The sequence below is a fragment of the Canis lupus genome, chromosome 18 (genome assembly GCF_011100685.1).
Source record: "Canis lupus familiaris isolate Mischka breed German Shepherd chromosome 18, alternate assembly UU_Cfam_GSD_1.0, whole genome shotgun sequence".
In the NCBI taxonomy this organism is placed as follows: domain Eukaryota; kingdom Metazoa; phylum Chordata; class Mammalia; order Carnivora; family Canidae; genus Canis; species Canis lupus.
The window spans coordinates 37,625,553-37,643,978 of record NC_049239.1 but is presented as its reverse complement, the minus strand read 5'-3'; the positions used below and the strand labels follow the sequence as shown (position 1 = coordinate 37,643,978).

At 50.0% G+C, this 18,426-nt stretch overlaps 2 protein-coding genes and 7 non-coding genes across 9 annotated transcripts in view; 3 read left to right on the top strand and 6 right to left on the bottom strand.

Moving 5' to 3' along the window:
• Positions 1-1,680: 1,680 nt before the first annotated feature.
• Positions 1,681-1,753, bottom strand: TRNAV-UAC. Its single transcript has one exon. It is a non-coding gene; the product is annotated as a tRNA-Val (tRNA).
• A 275-nt stretch (positions 1,754-2,028) lies between these two features.
• TRNAR-UCU lies at positions 2,029-2,114 on the top strand. Its single transcript is given in 2 exon segments — positions 2,029-2,065; positions 2,079-2,114. It is a non-coding gene; the product is annotated as a tRNA-Arg (tRNA).
• A 344-nt stretch (positions 2,115-2,458) lies between these two features.
• Positions 2,459-2,541, top strand: TRNAL-UAA. The gene has a single exon. It is a non-coding gene; the product is annotated as a tRNA-Leu (tRNA).
• Positions 2,542-5,625: 3,084 nt separating this feature from the next.
• Positions 5,626-5,698, top strand: TRNAK-UUU. Its single transcript has one exon. It is a non-coding gene; the product is annotated as a tRNA-Lys (tRNA).
• A 944-nt stretch (positions 5,699-6,642) lies between these two features.
• TRNAF-GAA lies at positions 6,643-6,715 on the bottom strand. Its single transcript has one exon. It is a non-coding gene; the product is annotated as a tRNA-Phe (tRNA).
• Positions 6,716-8,824: 2,109 nt separating this feature from the next.
• On the bottom strand, positions 8,825-8,897 carry TRNAK-UUU. Its single transcript has one exon. It is a non-coding gene; the product is annotated as a tRNA-Lys (tRNA).
• Positions 8,898-9,766: 869 nt separating this feature from the next.
• LOC119864294 lies at positions 9,767-14,670 on the bottom strand. Its single transcript, XM_038564465.1, has 3 exons — positions 14,409-14,670; positions 11,318-11,717; positions 9,767-9,907 (listed from the first exon to the last, which is right to left on the bottom strand). The coding sequence occupies exons 1-3, from the start codon at positions 14,636-14,638 to the stop codon at positions 9,767-9,769; spliced, it is 771 nt and encodes a 256-aa protein (XP_038420393.1). The 5' UTR covers positions 14,639-14,670.
• TRNAF-GAA lies at positions 12,561-12,633 on the bottom strand. Its single transcript has one exon. It is a non-coding gene; the product is annotated as a tRNA-Phe (tRNA).
• Positions 14,671-15,720: 1,050 nt separating the features above from the next.
• OSBP (oxysterol binding protein) overlaps positions 15,721-18,426 on the bottom strand; it is a 34,483-nt gene continuing 31,777 nt past the window's right edge. The window contains exons 13-14 of the mRNA XM_038563166.1: positions 18,153-18,373; positions 15,721-18,056 (exon numbers count right to left, since the gene is read on the bottom strand). Coding sequence (XP_038419094.1) covers positions 17,914-18,056; positions 18,153-18,373 — 364 coding nt within the window. The 3' untranslated portion in view covers positions 15,721-17,913. The remainder of the gene's footprint in view (positions 18,057-18,152; positions 18,374-18,426) is intronic.

Sequence of the window (18,426 nt, the reverse complement as noted above, 5' to 3'; positions counted from 1 at the left end):
GGTCCCAATCCCTAGATTCTGGGATTAAGTCTGCATCAGGCTCCTCACAGGGAGCCTTCCTCTCCTCCTGTCTATGTCTCTGCCTCTGTATGTGTATGTGTATGTGTGTGTGTGTGTCTCATAAATAAATAAATAAATAAATAAATAAATAAATAAAATCTTTAAAAAAAAAAACAAAACAAAAACATTCAGACCATAGCACCCAGTTAGAGAGATTTCAAAAAGACCAAAAATGTAACAGATAAATTTTAAGTAAATAATAATCTGGAGAAAATATAGCATCATTTTGGAATATAATCTCAGAATAGGGAAACATTTTCTAAGCAAGAAATTTTAAAGCCCCTCCTCAAAAATAAATAAACGGATAATCAATTTGACGACATTAAAAGTCTTACATTTAAAAAAAAAAAAGTCTTACATTTCTGCATAGCACAAAAATCTCAAAAGAAAAGGGGCAAACGGTAAGTCTGGGAAATACATTCGCAAAACATCTCTAAATCGGTATTTATGAAAAGCACCTAATAATCAATAAGGAAACATTACCAATAGAGTAGAAATTCGGACAAAAAGATTGAAAAGATACTAGGGTGGGAGGGAAGAAAGGACGATAGGGAGGAAAGAGAATGTTTTGTAAGTATATGAAAAAAATATTCAACCTTACTCTGATAAAAGACATATAAATTAAAACATTTTTCCCCTTTCAAAAGGCAAAGAGGCCCCAAAGCCTGTTAATGCATTTTATCTGAGAGACTGAAGGGAAGCAAGCAGCGTGCTGCTGGCGACCGGAGCTCCTTGGAGGTGAAAGTCGCAATATTCCTATAAGAATGAAAAAAAAAAAAAAAAAAAAAAAAAAAATATATATATATATATATATATATATATATATATCCAGCAATCCCTTCTCTAAGGCAAAAAAGCCTGCGGAGGTTGAGACTGCTGTGCCCTGCGGGCGTGGCCCTGGCGGCCACCTGGCCTGCCTGCGCGTCTTCCCGGTCCAGGTGGTCCAGAGCATCACCGACCTTGCGCGCTCCCCGCGCCAGCACGACCCCGCCCCGGCACCTAGGCAACACCTACTGGGGGGCTGCTGTGCTTGCTCCTTATGCGGATCCACCCCACAGCCAAGTCCGAAGGAATCCACCACGGCATGGTCTGTAAGGTGGGACAAAGGTCACTGACGGGACACAAGGTCACCAGGCAGCGCCCATCAACCGCCGCGATACATCCCGGCAAGGGGAGCGAAAGGATGCGCGCACTTGCCGGGAGACAAAGATCTCCAGAATATCGTTGGCGCGAGGGGGCGTACCTACCGTACGCTATCTTTTGCACAAAAATCCTAAGTGGCTAATAAAGGGAATGAGCATCTGTACTGGAGGGTGCAAAGCCGCCCCCGCCCGAGGGTCACAGAAGAACCTCCTCGCAGCGGAGAGACGCCGCCGCCACCCGAGCCGGGCGGGCCGCCTGCACCTCCGCAGAGCCGCCGCACGGGGGCAGCGTCGCCGGCCGAGGTGCGCAGGCGCCGGCGGGACTGGGGCCCACGAGGCCGGCGGGGCGGGGTGCGGAGCGCGGAGCCCGGTGCGGAGGCCCGAGCCGGCCCGCGGCGCCCCTCGCCCGCCCCAGCGGAACTCCGCGTCTGGCTGGCAAAGGGGAAACCCGAAGCAAAAAGGCAGAGCCGCGGCCCCCTGGTTCCACTGGGGCTCGAACCCAGGACCTTCTGCGCGTAAAGCAGACGTGCTAACCGCTACACTATGGAACCGCGCGCAGCGGCGGGCCTCCGGGGCGGAGGAAGTGCACACGCAGCCCCCGCCCGCCGCGCCCTGGGCCGGGCTGCTCTCCGCGGGGGCCCAGGGGAAGGCCTCGCCCAGGCCCCCGGCTGCCCGGCGCGCCGCCGCGCACGCCCCCGCGCACGCCCCGCTCGGCGGCCGGGCCCAGCGCTCCCCCCAGGCGGCCGCGGCCTGGGCCCCGGCGAGCGTCCCGGTCGGCGCGGCGCCTGCCTTGATGTAAGCAGCGCGGAGGGGGGCGCCAGTGCCTGGCTCTGTGGCGCAATGGATAGCGCATTGGACTTCTAGACAGATGGAGGCATTCAAAGGTTGTGGGTTCGAGTCCCACCAGAGTCGCTTTTGTTTTGGTAAGGGACAGCAGGCGACGGGAAGCAAACACCTTCACCCGTTTCAAAGTCCGCATCCCACTCCCCCCCCCGCCCCCGCCCCGCCCCACGGGGGGGAACTCCCGGCCGTACCCTCTCGCTCGGCGCTGCTGGGAGTCCCGCCACCTGAGCCTGTTCTCCGTCGCCTTCGGGGCCCCAGGGTCTGTGATGAGACGCGGGAGGTACGAGAAGTCACTGGGGTTTCCCCTCCTCCCCCATATCGCTTTGACGTTAGCAGTAAAAAAAAAAAAAACCTAGACTTCAGCAGCTCTGTGTTGTTCACGTTATCTAAAAGTGAGCGGAAGCTCGCGGGATACCAGAATGGCCGAGTGGTTAAGGCGTTGGACTTAAGATCCAATGGATTCATATCCTCGTGGGTTCGAACCCCACTTCTGGTAAAGACTTTTCTGCCCTTCCAAAAAAATAATAAAAAGAAACCCTTCTCTTGAGTTTTCTCAGGGCTTAGCGATGGTGAACGGTAATTTTGCAATTTTAGGCTGCAGACAGGATGATGGATGAGAGCAACCGAGAACCGAGACCGCCTGAAGGGTTACTTGGCAATGGCATTTTAATCTGAATGTTAGTATTTTCGCCACAGAACGTGTAGCCACAAATTCAGAGCTGATGGTTTAGAAAACTGAAAGAAAAGGTCTGTGTAAAACTATACTACCTGGGGCGGGGGGGGGGGCGTGGAGGGAGGCACATTTCTGCAGTAGAAACCTTCACCCTTTGCAACAGTTAATTAAAATCCGGCTATGTGCGGTGGACTGTTCTAAATGCTGCGGTTATGGGAATGCAAACTTTTTTTTTTTTTAAGAAAAAGTAAACAAATAAGGACGAGAAAAAAGACAAGGTCCTCACCAGCAGCACTTAAATCACAGTGACAGGAGAGATGGTTTATTAACAAGCAAATAAACTGAATTTCTGGTGGCAATTAAGGGCTATAAAGTAAATTATACAGGGTGGCACAACAGAGTGGCGTAGAACGTTTTCAGGGCAAATTGATCCCATTTGTGGAAATCATTCATCGTGACAGGAGTGTTCTCCTCCTCTCTCTGCCAAACAAAACTTTGTCCAAAGAACCAATTCTGCTGTCTGAGCCTTCACTAAAAGCTTTCCCTGACCCATGGCCGTCATTCATTTCACAGCAGTTTTTGAGAGCTTGATCTGTGCCAGCCACTGACCAGGCATTGGGGACATAGAGGGTCTGTCGGCCTCGCTGCAGACACATTCTAGGAGGAAAGACACACCCATTATGCAGGAGCCAGAGGGATGTTGTGGCAGGCAGAGCAATAATGACAGGTTCAGAGGCCCAGTACCTAACCCCATCCTGAGAGGATCAAGCAGGGATCTCTGGGGCAGGTCCTCATCCCTGTCTTTAAAGATCACAGGGCACTTCCCAAACCAAACAAACTTGGAAAGTGGGAAGAGGATGGCATTTCAAGAGGAGGGGATGGGAGGGGGGGGGGTCATAGGGGGAGGGGAGAACCAGTGGGAAAAAGCACTAAATATAAACAGCTGCAGTGAACTCTCTCTATGCTGATTAAGTCAGTTAACACTTGATTGGAAAAAAAAAAAAAAAAAAACACTTGATTGTATACAGTTTGAGACTTTGGTTCTCAGTCTTTGGTACCTGTCAATTTAGTCTTGTCCTAAGAGAACAGGAAACAAATCCTTGTGTTGTCCCACACGCACTCAGCAGGAGCCATGCCCCTGGCTCTGTTGTAAGAAGCAGAGGTGAGGCCCTGGGCTCACTAACTCCCCCAAGACTGACTCGTGGCCCAGGCAGCTCCTCTGGGGGGGGGGGGGGGGGGGGCCTGGTTTTAGTTTTCTTGGTGGAACCTAGACATGCCATCTGATCCATAGGGAATCCACATCTTCTTTTGTGAAAACTGTACCTTATTCATTTGTGATTTTTCAATACTAATAAGCAATTCTCCTCCCAAACCATGAAACGTAGAGGGAACACCCCACACACACACACACTGGAAAGAAAATTTGTGCTTTTAACTGCTCTCTGCTGGGATCTGTAGAAAACACAGGATCAGGGATGCTTTGATCTGAAGGGCTGCCTGTGTGATCCCAAAAGGGTGGACTCATGTAACACATTACATTTTTTTTCTTCCTTTATTATGAAAACACATTTTTTAAATCCAGTAACAGACGTACCTAAAGGAAGTGGTAAGAGCCTCCTCTTATACAACTCCTTGCCATTCCCCAAAAAGTAGCCGTTTTATTGAATTGTTTTCTATCCTTAAGCATCTCTTATGACCATGCAAACCCCAAATATACAAAATGTATAATTAAAGAATATATATTCATATAGAGACGCTTGCAGTTTTCCACAAATATTATCCCCATAAGTATTGTTTAGCGCCTTGTGTTTTCGCTTCCATAACATGAATATCTTTCCATAACAGGTGTTACCTGTTTAAACTTTGCTCCTACTTCCCCGATACATTTCATTCCTGATACATTCTCGATCATATACATTTCATAAAAGAATGCAGGCCTCAATTCCTCCCGGGGCCCCTTGGTGGAATGTCTCTGAACTCCAAGGAGGGCTAAAACTGTTGTGAGGTTCCACCTCATAGGATTCCCTTCCTTTCAAGGGATCCTACCCAATGCCTCAAGGAATGACATGGCAACCAAGGAGCAGAATTTAGGAAAAGATTAACTGTGCCCGGGACACAGGTGTCAGGGTAAACAGGGCTGCCAAAAGATATAAAATCCCAACTGATCAAAATCTTTCAATGGGAGCTCCAGCAAAATGTTGAGATTCCCTGGAGAACGTGCGTTCTGTTTGCTCGTCCCTCTGCTTTCCAAGTCTACGGGGGCCTCTGCAGTCACCATTCACAGCTCAGTTCAGGCTTCACCAGCTCCTGGAAGCCTTGTCTGCCCCTTACTTCTGGGGTCAGCCTGGTGACGCTGCAAAAGCCAGCTTCCCACCGCCAAAGCGCCACACTGGGTGCTTCTGGAAGCGTGTCTTGTCGCGGCCCCGAGGACCAGGACTGGGTCTTCGCAGCCTAAGTTTGCTTAAATGCTGAAGAGCGGCATCCACTGGGTGAATGTCTGTTGAATAGATGATTGGAAACCTAATCAATTATTCATAATTCCCACCCACGACACGCTCCGGGGCTCTTCAACGTGCAACGCTGGCATTAAAAACCCGCTGCTCACCCAGAAGCACGCCCAGAGGTCCTAAACCTGAGGATTCCCCTGGGGATGCTCCCCTTAGGGTGACTAGCACTTCGGGGGGAGGGGGGTTGCTGTCCAGCTGCGAGGCAGCTAAGGCAGGCAGGTATTTTCTTTACAGTCTCTGATGGGAGAGGTCGGGTTGCATTCTGCCAAACACCCACTAGATCTTCATTTTGCAGTTTCACCTCCCGGGGAATCAGTAAAAAGACTCAGAATGTTAAAAAGACAGCGGCCACGTGGCCTATTTCACCGCGGATAGGGCCGGGAAGAAGCCCCTCTTGCGAGCCCGGATAGCTCAGTCGGTAGAGCATCAGACTTTTAATCTGAGGGTCCAGGGTTCAAGTCCCTGTTCGGGCGGAGCTTATTTTAAGCTCCAAGGATAAATCTGAGACTTTGTTCACACCTCTCTTGACGAGCAGGAGGAAGAGATGGGGGATGGGGGGGAGGCGACCCGCGCAGCACACCGGGTCCAGCGCTGGGTAGGCGCGGGTTCCCACGGGGACCCCAGCCCCACGGGGGCTCTGCGCATGCGCACAGCGCCTACCAACGAGCCTTCCAAGCCCAGCACTTTCTCTTCCAACTTTGGAATGTCACTTTGCCCGGAGATGGTTTTTTTTTAACTTGAAACTTCCTTTTACATCCGGAACATCAAAAGACCCATAACCAAGAAAGCCGCCCCCCGCCCCCGTCAGTCGCGATAGTGATGCTCCTGGCGGTTAGTGCGCCCCATTTATTAGAGGCGCGGTGAGCCCCAAAAGCCAAAAATAAAAAAACTTAAAAAAAAAAAAAAAAAGGCTCGGTGAGAAAACAGCTCCCAAGGACTCTCGGATCGAGCCGGGCGCTTATGAGTCACATCTCCGGCTGGGAAGCATCCTTTACCCGGTTTCTGACCCGCCGACGGGGCCCGGGCTTTCGGTTCTGGCTGTAGAGACATTATTTAAGGCTGTGGGTCTGCACGTCTGTCGCCTACGGGAAAAACATGCGAGCCCGGCGAGCTGACGGCTCAGGGAGCCTAGCGCGCCGCCGTGGGACTGGGCGCCGGGGCTCCCGGCGGGGAAGGAGCCCTCCAGGGACCCTCTTCCCGGTCGCGCACGCGCACAGGAGGGTACGGGCGCCGAGAACCCCCTGCGCTGCCGCTGCGCACGCGCGGGAGAGGGTCCACGCGCTAGGAGCCAGGCACCTACCGCCCTTCCACCCAGGCCGCTGCGCACGCGCACCAAGAGACCCGCGCGGCCGCCGCTGCGCAGGCGCACTGGGCGGGAAGGCCCTCTTGGTTCTGGGGTGCGTGTCGGCAAAAACCCTGCCGAAACCCGGGATCGAACCAGGGACCTTTAGATCTTCAGTCTAACGCTCTCCCAACTGAGCTATTTCGGCGAAGACGAGAGGTAGTGCTATCCAGTTAAGGAAATTTTTTAAAAGAAAGCAAGAAAAAAAAGCCCCAGAAAACCATGTGAGGAAAATTGAGCATGTTTATCCTCATGCTTTCTCCACCTCTCCCCAGGCACCTCCCTGATAAAGACAGCCTCTTACCGAGGGCCTACTGTGCGCCCGGCGCATGACCCACTTGGTCTCACTCGATCCCCACCCGCCTCACCCCTGCCGTGAGGATGTTCATATGATAATTTCTAAATGAAATACCTGATGCATCTCAAATCATCCAGAATTGAACCAGAGCCCTCCGGCCCCAAAGTCCAGAAATGTTGGTCAAGACAGGCATAGGGTTTTTTGGGTTTTTGTTTTTTGTTTTTTTTCCTTTTTTCCCCCTTTGATGAAAGACAGAGGGAGTGACCTCGGGGTGAGGAGGGAGGAAGTAGGAGGCCTCCATGATCTCCACCCCTGTCCTCCTCTCCACGTCCCAGCTCACTCTGCTCCTTCAAAGACACTTCACTTTTCAAGGTTGCCAAAGGTGCACTTGATCACTTCCCAAAGGACTCCCCCAGAGCGAAGAAAAATAGCCACCTTGTTTCTCTCCCTGGGGTGCCATCTGAGCCCCTCAATTCGCTGTCTTCAAAGAAGCCTGACTGCCCCCCCCCCCCCAGTGCCCTGCGCCCTCACGTGGATCCGTGACCAGGGCTGACCCTTCAGCAGTATACCAACTGACAGAGTCACATCAATGTGGATAGGCTTCTGATCTTGGGCATGTTGGGAGTATGTTTCTCCAGAATGGTTCCTTACCTGTTTCGAAAGGTATCTTTTGTTTCCTTCCCAGATTGAAAATAATCACAATTCTGCTGAATATTGAATAATAGTAATAATGGTCATTGCTACAATGTATTGAATGTTTACCTTGGGGCAAAACCCCACTAAGCACTGTGCATGCCTTACGACCTCATTAAATCACAAGTTCATAAGATGGATGCTATTTCCCGCATTCCCTTTCTCCTGCTGAGGAAGCTGCGCTTTGGAGAGTTGGAGGTGATTGTGGGTCTGTGTAGGCCCAGGGTAAGGCACTCCAGCGTGGAGGATGAAGGCCTAGGCTCCGGCTTGAGTGCTCCCTCCAGCCTGGCCCTGCCGGGCCCCACTAATCCGGACTCCCTGGGTACCACAGTCCATCAGCTAAGAGGGCGTCTGCCTCAATCAACCTCCACCTCCATCCTGCTAAGGAGATCAAGATCCCCCCTCCTTTGTTGCCTGACGGAAGCAAGGAAGGCTCAATCTCTAGTGAAGCCAGGATGCACCTTCCCTCTACCTCCCAAGGAAATTAGTTTTAGTCTTAGTGAACTGCAGCCTAAGCTGCTCTTGGCTCCACAACCCGGCTTCGGCAATATCTTTCAGGAGCTGAATCCTTCCCTTGTCAGTAGTCGGTGCCAGGGGACTACTGTTTTTCCAACACCAGGACTTGTCCCATTCCAGCCCCTTGAAGGCACTCTGTCCAATAGGACCCTCTACCACCCATAGCAGAAGCTGCCATCTCAGCCTCAACGCCTCCCTGTGTTCAGGGTCACACTTTGGGGGGAGGGAGGGTAGAGAGAAGACTTCCCCGTAGAGGGAACCTTATCACTCCATGCACTCTGTCTGGTGCATGGGTTTCTAGACGGTCCCGTCTTCTGTTTCAGAATGCAAAAATATCCTTTGGAGGTAAAGGAAGGTGGCGTGTAGGTGCAGGACCCACGGCATATCCGCAGACACTTGGCGGGAAGGGAACCCCAGAGGGAGGGTCAGCCTGGAACAGTGATGGGGGCGGTGCCTCGAAGCAACCGTTCCCCTTGCTGTGAATGCAGCCGTCAGCAGTTCGGACCCCGCGGCCCGGCCCGAGGTTGCAGAATAAAGCAGCCCCTTTAACTCCCGCGAGCAACGCACCTCAAGTTTTCCCGGGGCCTTTGCACAAAGGTTCGCAGTGTCCGTCGTCGCGGGGACCAGGCTTTTCAGAGACAGCGGCTGGACTCGCAGCCTACACGCTCCACGACTTTACTGCCTTCTCTACAGGCACCCGATTATGAAAGCTGTTCTCATTTTTAAATTATTTAGGAAAAAGGGAAGCGCCGCCCGAACAGGGACTTGAACCCTGGACCCTCAGATTAAAAGTCTGATGCTCTACCGACTGAGCTATCCGGGCTCGCAGGCAGCGCTCCCCTCCGGTGGCTGAAGGCCTCGTCCTGTGCGCGCTGTGAGCTAACAGCTCCGCGCCGGGCGGGCTCCCGACTCCTCCTCCGAGTGCGCTTCGACCCGTTCCGACCCACGGACCCTGCGGGGAAGGTGTCAGGTCGTTCTTCGGCAGCCCCATGCAGATTCCTGAAATAAGACAACAAAATAAAACGCGCCCCCTTTTATTCAGAAAGTTATTTTTCTAAATAACGAATAACTAAACTCCTTGGCAAGCGTGAATATTGAGCTCTGCAAAAGCCCGCAGGAGGAGAAGGCGTTTACTCACGGTCTCCCCCTCCCCAACCCCGCCCCCGGCCCGCCACGCCTATCTTTGCCCTAAAAGCAAAGAGCACAGAGGCGGAGACCGCAGGTCAGGGTTTAAGGATCAGGTGCCCCTTCTGCCGAGAAGCACCACTTCTGGTGCCATCTCAGGTGTCCACCGCAAAAGAAGTGCGATGCGGATTAGCTAAACGAGACGACGCGGGCTCCGGCCTGCTGCGCTGGAAGCCGCCTCGGCCCCGGGGCTGCGCGGGGAGAGCACGGCCCCTCCCACCCGCCCCGCCCCGCCCCGCCCCGCCCCGCCCCCTCGCCCCTCGCCACGCCCCTGGCCACGCCCCCGCTGGCCGGGCCTCCGCGCACGCGCAATCCCTCCCTCCTGCGCGGGCGACCCCGCCTCCCCCCGCATCCCTCAGGGACACCCCGTCTGCACGTTGCAGATCCCCCCCTGCCTTTCGGTCTTCCGGGCCTTTACACAGGCTGTCCCCTCTCACAGGCGTCCCACCTCCACCTCCCCTTCCCTCCTCCCCCATCGCCCGTCCCCAGCACCTTTGGGAACTCAGTTCACCCGCCATCCAGCCTGGGAGGTACCTCCTGGTGACCACAGGGTCCCTGGTCCTCAGCTCCCCTGCACTGAGGATCTGCTACAGGTCCCGAAGGCAAGCATGCGGGCGGCCAACCTCCGAGAGCCTCGCACTCGGGGCTCTAAGAGAGGACAATATAAATACTAGAAGGCGGGCCGAGTAGAACCTGGCAGAGAAAAAAAAGGCTGAAAACTGAGTAGGTGTGTGTCACGGGGGCAAGAATGGTGATTGAGGCAGAGACACCCCATCTTCTCCAAGCTTCTTGCTTGTACCCCAAGTGCTTCCCTTGGGAATTCTCCCCTTTTTTTTCAGGCTGCAAACTGAGAAAGCCCAACACTGAGAGTGAGATTTTTTTAATATATAAATTTATTTTTTATTGGTGTTCAATTTGCCAACATATAGAATAACACCCAGTGCTCATCCCATCAAGTGCCCGTCACCCAGTCACCCCCACCCCCCGCCCACCTCCCCTTCCACCACCCCCTAGTTCGTTTCCCAGAGTTAGGAGTCTGAGAGTGAGATTTTAAGGAATTGGCTCACACTTGTGGGAGCTGGCAAATTTAAAGTCTGTCGGGCAGGCTGACAGACAACATTCAGGTAAGAGTTCAACTTCAGTGAGGCAGCAAGCTGGAGACCTAGGCAGATCTTCTATTTACCATCTTTGAAGAGAATTCCTTCTTCATCAGGAAACCCCAGTCTTTGCTCTCAAACCTTCAGATGCTTGGATGAGGCCCAGCCACATTACAGAGGATAATATGCTTCACTCAAAGTCTATGATTTACACCTTCATAACATCTACTAAACACCTTCACAGCATCTAGACTGGTGTTTGATTAAACAACTGGGCACCGCACCACGGCCTAGCCAAGGTGACCTATAAAATTCCCTGTCACACATGCTGGCGTACATCATGCAGACTTTGAACTGCCCAATATAGTAGTACATCATTTTCCTTCCTTTTGACCATCTTCACATTTCATCGAAATGCATCCCTCTACCCAAGAACCCAAAGATTTGGGGAGTCACTTCTTTAGCTAGTGTATTGGCACAGAGGAACAGAAAGGGGACGGCATATAAATAGGTCCCAAAGCAGTATTTCTCCATTTTGTCTTTCACCATACCTAAGGTTTTTAGAATGTGAGGACTGAGAATTTCTTTTCTCTCTTCCCATGTCCCAGCCTGGTGTCCAGCCAATAAAAGGGCATCCCCAAGTGTGTGTTGTTCCTTTGCACTACCTTGATAGAGCGATTCATCTTAACAAGTAATAAGTATAATAATAATAAGTAATATTATATCCTTTATATTATGTATAATATATTATAGAGTATATGTTCTGATAATGTATTATTTATATAATAACAAATATATTATGCAATATTATAGATGTTATAGATTATGTTACTTATATAACATAAATAGAATATAAATACATAAGTGTAATATTAATATGTAATGTTATAAATTATATTTTATATATTATCTATATAATATAAATATATGTTTAATATATAAGTATTATTATACCTATTACTGTTATAACAATAAAGTAGTAATAATAATACTTGTTATTATTACTGTTAGGATCCACCCCAGAGCCTCCAGATTCCCCTGTCGTCCACCCCCAGCCCCCCCAGCCCAGACCAGTATAAACAGCTCTGGAAGCCGGGACCAGGTGGGATGCGGGTTCCCTGGGGGTCTGTGCCATGGTCTGCTCCGGTGCTGATGGACGCAGACGCGTTTTGTACTTGGCGAGGTGTCGGGAACAAGAAACGATCAGTCTGTTCTGGAATCCGGATCGTCCTGACGGTAGTTTCCCAGTGTGTTTGCTGGGGCGCAGTGTGGCCGGGGGCATCGCGCTCGGAGCGCAGGGACGTATACATGCATACACAACAGTGGCTTGCGATTTGGCAAATAAAAATTCAGTAAAATCTCTGAAAAACAAAAAAAAAAAAACAAAAAAAAATCTGAAAAACAACGAGTGTGTACTTTGTATGTTGCACGCAATAATTTGAGACGTACTTATACCCCCCCCAAAAAAAAGAAGAAAGAAAAGAAAGAAAAGAAAGAAAGAAGAAAGAAAGAAAAAGAAAGAAAGAAAGAAAGAAAGAAAGAAAGAAAGAAAGAAAGAAAGAAAGAAAGAAAAGAAAGAAAGAAAAGAAAGAAAAGAAAGAAAGAAAGAAAAGAAAGAAAGAAAGAAAGAAAATAGTTGTTTCTTGGAAATTCTAATTTAACTGAGCGTCCGGTGTTTGATTCGGTGACCCGGGTGTAGACGTGAACCAGACAGGGCTTTCCATACTCACCAGCTGTCCTATAGACAGATCTCTGTTACCGGTAAACCAGCTGGAGCAAACCGAAGTCGAGGGGTTCTCCGGCCGAGAGGGGCCCCGAGCTGCGCCCCGCGCCCGCCCTCCGCAGGTGAAGGCTGCGTGGCATCCTCACGCGGGGGGGGGGGGGGGCAGGTGCCGGCGTCCCGGCTCCTGGACCGTGGTGGGAGACAGGGAACCGGGAGGAGCGATCCCGAAGCAAGCGAGCGGCGCGCGGTGGGGCGCGAGTGGTCTCGGCCGGACGCAGGGGCAGGGAGCCCGACTTCCTCCTGAGCACTGGAAAAGCGACGACATGAATCCTTTTTTCCCCAGAAGTGAGGGGGAAAAGAAAAAGGGAGCAGTGCGTCCGCGTCTACCCCGAGCGTGACCTGAGGGCTGCCAGCGGGGCTGGGCCCTCTTGTCTTGATGAGGCCGACGTCGTACCGCACGGGTGGTGACATCTAAAACCACTGCCGAAACCCGGGATCGAACCAGGGACCTTTAGATCTTCAGTCTAACGCTCTCCCAACTGAGCTATTTCGGCTGCTCGCGGGCGCCACTTTCCGCATTTCCATAATGAAATAGTACCAGGTCGGGTTGTAGCAAGAGGTCAGGGCGAGTGCACCTGGAGGTAAGCGTTCAGCAAACATCATAAAGATGCCTAAGCCAAGCCTCTGTTTACAAGCTAGAAATGATAAATGATTTTACTTTTCTCCGTTGTCTGGACTCGAGAAACGTATGGAATCCAACAGGAAGGCCATTTGCAAAAGGCTTCAGATGTGGCTTTTCAATGTGACCTCCAGGGGAGGTGTGATGGAGTCACTGCCTCTTAGGTTAAAGCACTGTTTTTGCTAAACCAAAGTCTTTAAACTATACTTCGACTTTTGTAACCCCCACCTTGGCATTTTTAAACTTTCAAATATACAGATCACTGTCAAAAAGTGGGGTTGGCTGAGACCTCTCCCAAGCTCTGAGGAGCACACTGTGGTTTAGTGATATCCCCTTTAACAGGTTGCTTTTATCCCACCTTCTCCTATTTCATAATTCTGCATCTCTTCCATTCATATATATGCGATTGAACCAGCCCTAGCCCTAACTGAATCAAGATCTCTGCAGGTGGGGCTCCCGATTGCATGTTTTGTGAATTGACCAGGGGAATTTAACATGTAGCCACTCTTAGCATCCCATTCCTGAGTCTCCCCAAAATGTAGCTATAACCAAGAGCCCTATGTTTTAAATTGCTTACTCAATCTCTTCACCGGCATGTCCAGCTCAGAATGTCCAAAAATGAACCCATCTTTCCCTCTAAATTTGCTACGACTTTCCATCTAAGTTTCCCAAGGCAGAAAAACACAATTTCCTCCCTCCCTCCTTTCCCTCCACCTATCATCAGACTCAAGTGCTGTTCGTTCCAGTTCAGTATTTCTGGAATCCTTCTACTCCTCTTCACTCTTAAATCTTCTCCAACTTCTTCTTTGGTCTTCCTACCTGGGAATCCACACTGGCATCCATCATCTTGCTTAAAAATCCTTCACGGGCTCCCTAACAGAGCAGACACCAAGACTGTATCTGTGTATGGGCTATAGACTCTCATAACCTGGGCCCTTCCTCTCAGCAGCACGGGTGCAGTGGTCTCTCCTGGACTCTGAACTCCAGCCATTCACGCAGCCACCCAAACCCGGGAGGCTTTCCTAGACTTGGCTCTGCGTCTTTGTCCGTGCTGCTTCCTATACACTGCGCTTCCCCATAGCCCCTAGTAAACACACAACTCTCAACTCAGATACATTCTCCTAGTTCTAGAAGGCCTCTCTGACCTGTCTTTGAGAAGCAAGCTCTACATTTTGATGACAATCCTAAGAGTTTCACAAATTATACACTTTATGGTGAATAACTTCTAAAGATTTTTCTACACCTCCTTTTTAGGGTTGTTTTTCACTTATCTTGTTGAAAGTAGAGTAGGCCCTGAGATTTAAAGGTTTACCATTTTGGTGGGACTTCAGGGGGTTCCTGACAAGTGTTCTAAATTATAATTTTGCTGGGTCATCATTTTGAATCATGAGTGAGTGTGGCAGGCCCTTGGGGATCCACATCATGACCCACTGGGTCATAGCGGCCCATGAAAGGGCTAAAGGAGGGATTGTTAAAATGTTTCAGGTACATTTGACTGTCTTCTATTGGAGGAAATTATATGGCACAGGGCAGGTCAAGATGCCAGATGCAGCTCTCTGCAAATGGCAAGTGTCCACTGCGATGATTTTTAGCTTGCCAAAAAGCAAAAAACCAAAAAACCAAAAAAACCCTTCAGGGGCTGAAACTTACCTATGAACCCAGCAATACAAATCAGGCAAATGACTTGAACAGATGACTGGCTTTCCCAAGAACCAGGCTAGAAAAAATAAGGCCTTCCCAAGAACCAAGCTAGAAGAAAACAATCCGGCAACATGGCTAATTCTGTGGACACGAGAGCCCTGAGAAATCAAGGAGCCTGGAGGCTGGCCTTCATGGATGCTCTTTCTTCGGGTGGACTTCCAAAGGGGCGCTATCCACATCACTAATCCCCTGGAAACAGAAATGTGCGTTACTGCACGATGTGACCTCACCCAGCAGGAAATGACTTCACTGTCAGCTGCCTTCCAACCCAGTTTCTCCCAGAACACAAGGTTGTAGAGGTCACAGACTCCGGGGGTCAAACAAACCCAGCTTTGAATTCCAGCACCATGACTAACCAATTGGCTGTGACCTCAGTGAATTTATTTAAATTAGGGTTTTTTTCCAATGCCTTTGTATTCCACATGACTTTAACATTTACCTCTTAAAAACTGTCCAAGTATAAGCCAGACGGCGCTCAGAATTCCACACTTAGCATGTTGGACGCAGAAGCAGATGGTCAGCCGCAGGGCAGGGCCTGTGCTTGCTCTGATGTGCAGCCTCTCCCCCTCCCCGGGTTCCTTGAACTCCTTTGCCCATCTCCTCCCCTCCCTGAACTCTATAGTAGAAACCTCAACAAGCATCTTCACAGTCCTTAATTCTAAGCCCTCCAAATCAATACTTAATTGTTGGAATGCCTGGGTGGTTCAGTGGTTGAGCATCTGCTTTCAGCTCAGAGTGTGATCCCAGGGTCCAGGACGGGGTCTGGCATCAGGCTCCCTATGAGGAGCCTGGAACTCTATGTCTTTGCTTCTCTGTGTCTCCCATGAATACATTTTTAAAAATCTTAAAAACAAACAAAAAACTTATGTTTCAAACTACAGAATTTGAATCCCTACATGAGACAGCTAAGAATCTGAGAATCTAAATGGGCAAGAGAAACTGAATTCAAGAAAACTTTTATTTTTTGAAGTGAAACAGGCTCAACATCAAAAACACTACAAATGACTCCCCTATGCCAAGGTGGGACACTGACAATTATGTTCCATTAAAGCAGAAGGGGCGTTAAAACTACTCTTCTGTCCACAGGCCCTTTAGAATGCTGTCAAATGGTGGAAACATCTGGAAACCCATGCCCAGTTTTTCTTTCAATTTCTCACCAAGAGCAGCTGCCTGATTCCCTAGAACAAACCAGTCAGTTCTCCAGCCCCTCCCACCACCACTTCTTACCTAGTAGGAGTACAAGTGAATCAGACAAATGATATGACTTTTTAAAAATTATTTAATTTAGTAGTTTTCTTGGAAAAAAAAAACAATAAGGCAAAAAAAACGAAAATATATATAGTTTTGTTTTGATGTGACTTCATTTCACCTGAAGGACTCAAAGCTTCTCCATTAGCAGGAATCAGACTGGGGATCAGGCTGGAAATGTAGTGCAGATGGTGGAGGAAGGAAGGTGGGGGATAAAGCAGAGACGTTCTGTTTGGTTGAGGAATTCCTGCTCTGGTTAAAGCCCCCTGATTAGGTCACAGCCTTTCCAGGCCTCCTTGAAAGAAGCCCCAGCACAATCCCACACTTAAGGTGGCAATTGGGGTCTTAGAGGAAACTCCCCAGTGGATGCCCATCTCTCAAATGCACCACAGCTAGGAAGGGGGGTGGTGAGGAAGGAATACTACTAATTTACCCAGTATAAATCCAATTTCCATGCAGGGATGGCTTCCTCTGGAATGATATTTCCCCCAGGACCCACACTGGCTGAGGCTCAGCAGTTAAGGAAGAGAAATGAAAAACAGTAACAAAAAGCATACAAGGAAGGCACCTCAATTTGTGATCCTCAACCAAGGGCGGGCTGCGCAGGGGCAGATTTCTAAACAAGACAACTGAAACACATACGGAACACACAATGAAGGAAGCCAGGGCCCAACAGGAGCAGTTCTCTTACCCACCCCACATGACGGCACTTTCAGCCCCACATCCTAGGAAGAAGTTTCTTTTGGGAATTAGCTGTATGTGCTGTCATTTGGGCAGACGCAGAATTAAACTGGAAACTACCGTCCTGACACTCTACCCATACTCTGCCTAACAAAAGACGGAAAAAGAGGATTTCATTCTCGAGACTCAGGTAATTAGGAGAGCAGAATTTCGACAGCAGTGGGCACTCCATGATACAGACCCAGGATCAAGGCCCTGTTCAGGAGCTGCTGGACGTGATCCTGCTCAGGTTTTGAATCTGTCTGCCCCTCAAAGGTGGAAGACAGAGGAGGCTCCAGTCCACATCAGTGTGTCTGAGAGAGAGTCCCAGGGAGACAAAAGATATCAAAAAAACAAGATTCTGAATGGGAAGAAGGAAAATCAAACAAAAAAAAATTAGATTTTTCTCTACATATATATAATATACAGATATTTAACACATTATTCGAGAGGTGGCTCCAGTCCATGGGGCTTGAGAGATGGTGGAAACTTTTGTTTCAAATTAACTCCTTCTCTCAAATTCTGAAGTCTATCAGAATGGGACAGGTAATGCTTTGCTCCACACTGGGGCACAGACCCAAACAGGTATTGCGCTGAAAGAGAGAGAGAGAGAGATGGAGAGGGAGAGAGAGAGAAGGGGGGAGGGAAGAGGGGGAAGAGCAAGAAAGGCAATGAAGAATGGGGTGAGGAAGAACTGGGAAAGCAAAGTGGCTAGCAGTCTTTTCCATCCTGCCTTTTGTTCTCAGAAGTTCCCCGGCGGAGGAAGTCCGTAAAACTCCCCTGCAAGGATAACGAAGCCTCCTACCGACCACCAGAGTGGCTTGGGTTGCTGTCAAAGGAGGACAGCACAAGGGGTCTATAGGCAAGTGCACATACAAACTTCTAAGAAACATAAGTCTGAGTATTCCAATCTTACAGAACAGGCCCCTCGCAGTTTTTCCGATACTATAGTTATCTCCGGGCCGATGCCCCATGAGACCGATCCCATGTGTGACCCCATTTCGGGAGACATGCCTAAGCTCCACCGCAGTCATTCACGATGCCTCCATTGGTCAAGTCTTCCGTGCTCCTTCCAGGAGCTTCTAAATTCAGCTCTCGCCCTGATCAGCACCAAAATGGCCCGGAATCATGACCTCACAGACCTTGGCCGAGCAGGATGCTACAGGGGAGGGTGAATGACATCATCTGAAAGTGGGGGCGGGAGGGCGAAAGAGAGCCGAGGACACGTGGCTGTGCAGAGGTGGAGCAGCGCTACCTTCTGGCCACAAACACAGGGACCTAGTAAGTCGATTTCAGTTTCAATCAGCTAAGGCAACCAGCCAATCACCACCACTGGTGTCTGCTTCTGGTGATTGATTTGGACAAAATGATTGGTTAAGACAGACAAACTGGAGGAAAGCGCTGGGTCAGAATCCCAAACGCTAGCTTTCCCGCACATCCTCTGTCCTCTTCTCCTTGGATCCTCCTCCTTTTTGTTGCTGCCATTTCAGAAAATGTCCGGGCATGAGGTCCAGTCCTGTTTTTCTTTACACTCCCAGTATCCTCCCCTATAAATATGGGTTAGCTCCTTGGTAACAGGGTCCTTCTTCCGCTCAAACCACAGCGCCTTATAGGGATCATAGGGTGTGCCTAAAGGGGAAGGTGGGTTAAGAAACACAGAATGAGTGCCAGAAACACACGAAATGATTCTCCACGCATCAAGAGAGTGGAAGGTAGGTTCATTACCATCCTCTGTGGCTTTCATTGCTTCTGCTTCTCTCTTCTTTCTGGAAAGTCTCTGCTTTTCCTCCAGGCGCTGCTTCTCAGCATTGGCTTCATCCCAGCGCCCATTCTCCATCAGTCTCTGGTCGGGCCGCAATCGGCTGTCTGTGGGCGCGGTGCCACTTTCCCAGGCGTTGAGCGTCAGGGCAAGCTCAGAGAAGTAGTACATGTTCTCAGCATTCTTCCTACAAGTCAAGGATGAGAAAGATGAAGGGTGATATCAGCGCCCAGTCCCTTG

Coding starts and splice junctions, on each gene's coding strand:
- LOC119864294 (XM_038564465.1), bottom strand. CDS start 14,638: ATGTGGATAGCGCCCCTTTGGAAGTCCACCCGAAGAAAGAGCATCCAT. Junction 11,718..14,408: donor TTGTATTGCTGGGTTCATAG/GTAAGTTTCAGC, acceptor TTTGTTTTTCAG/AGATTTTACTGAATTTTTAT. Junction 9,908..11,317: donor ACTACTTTATTGTTATAACA/GTAATAGGTATA, acceptor GTCCTCTCTTAG/AGCCCCGAGTGCGAGGCTCT.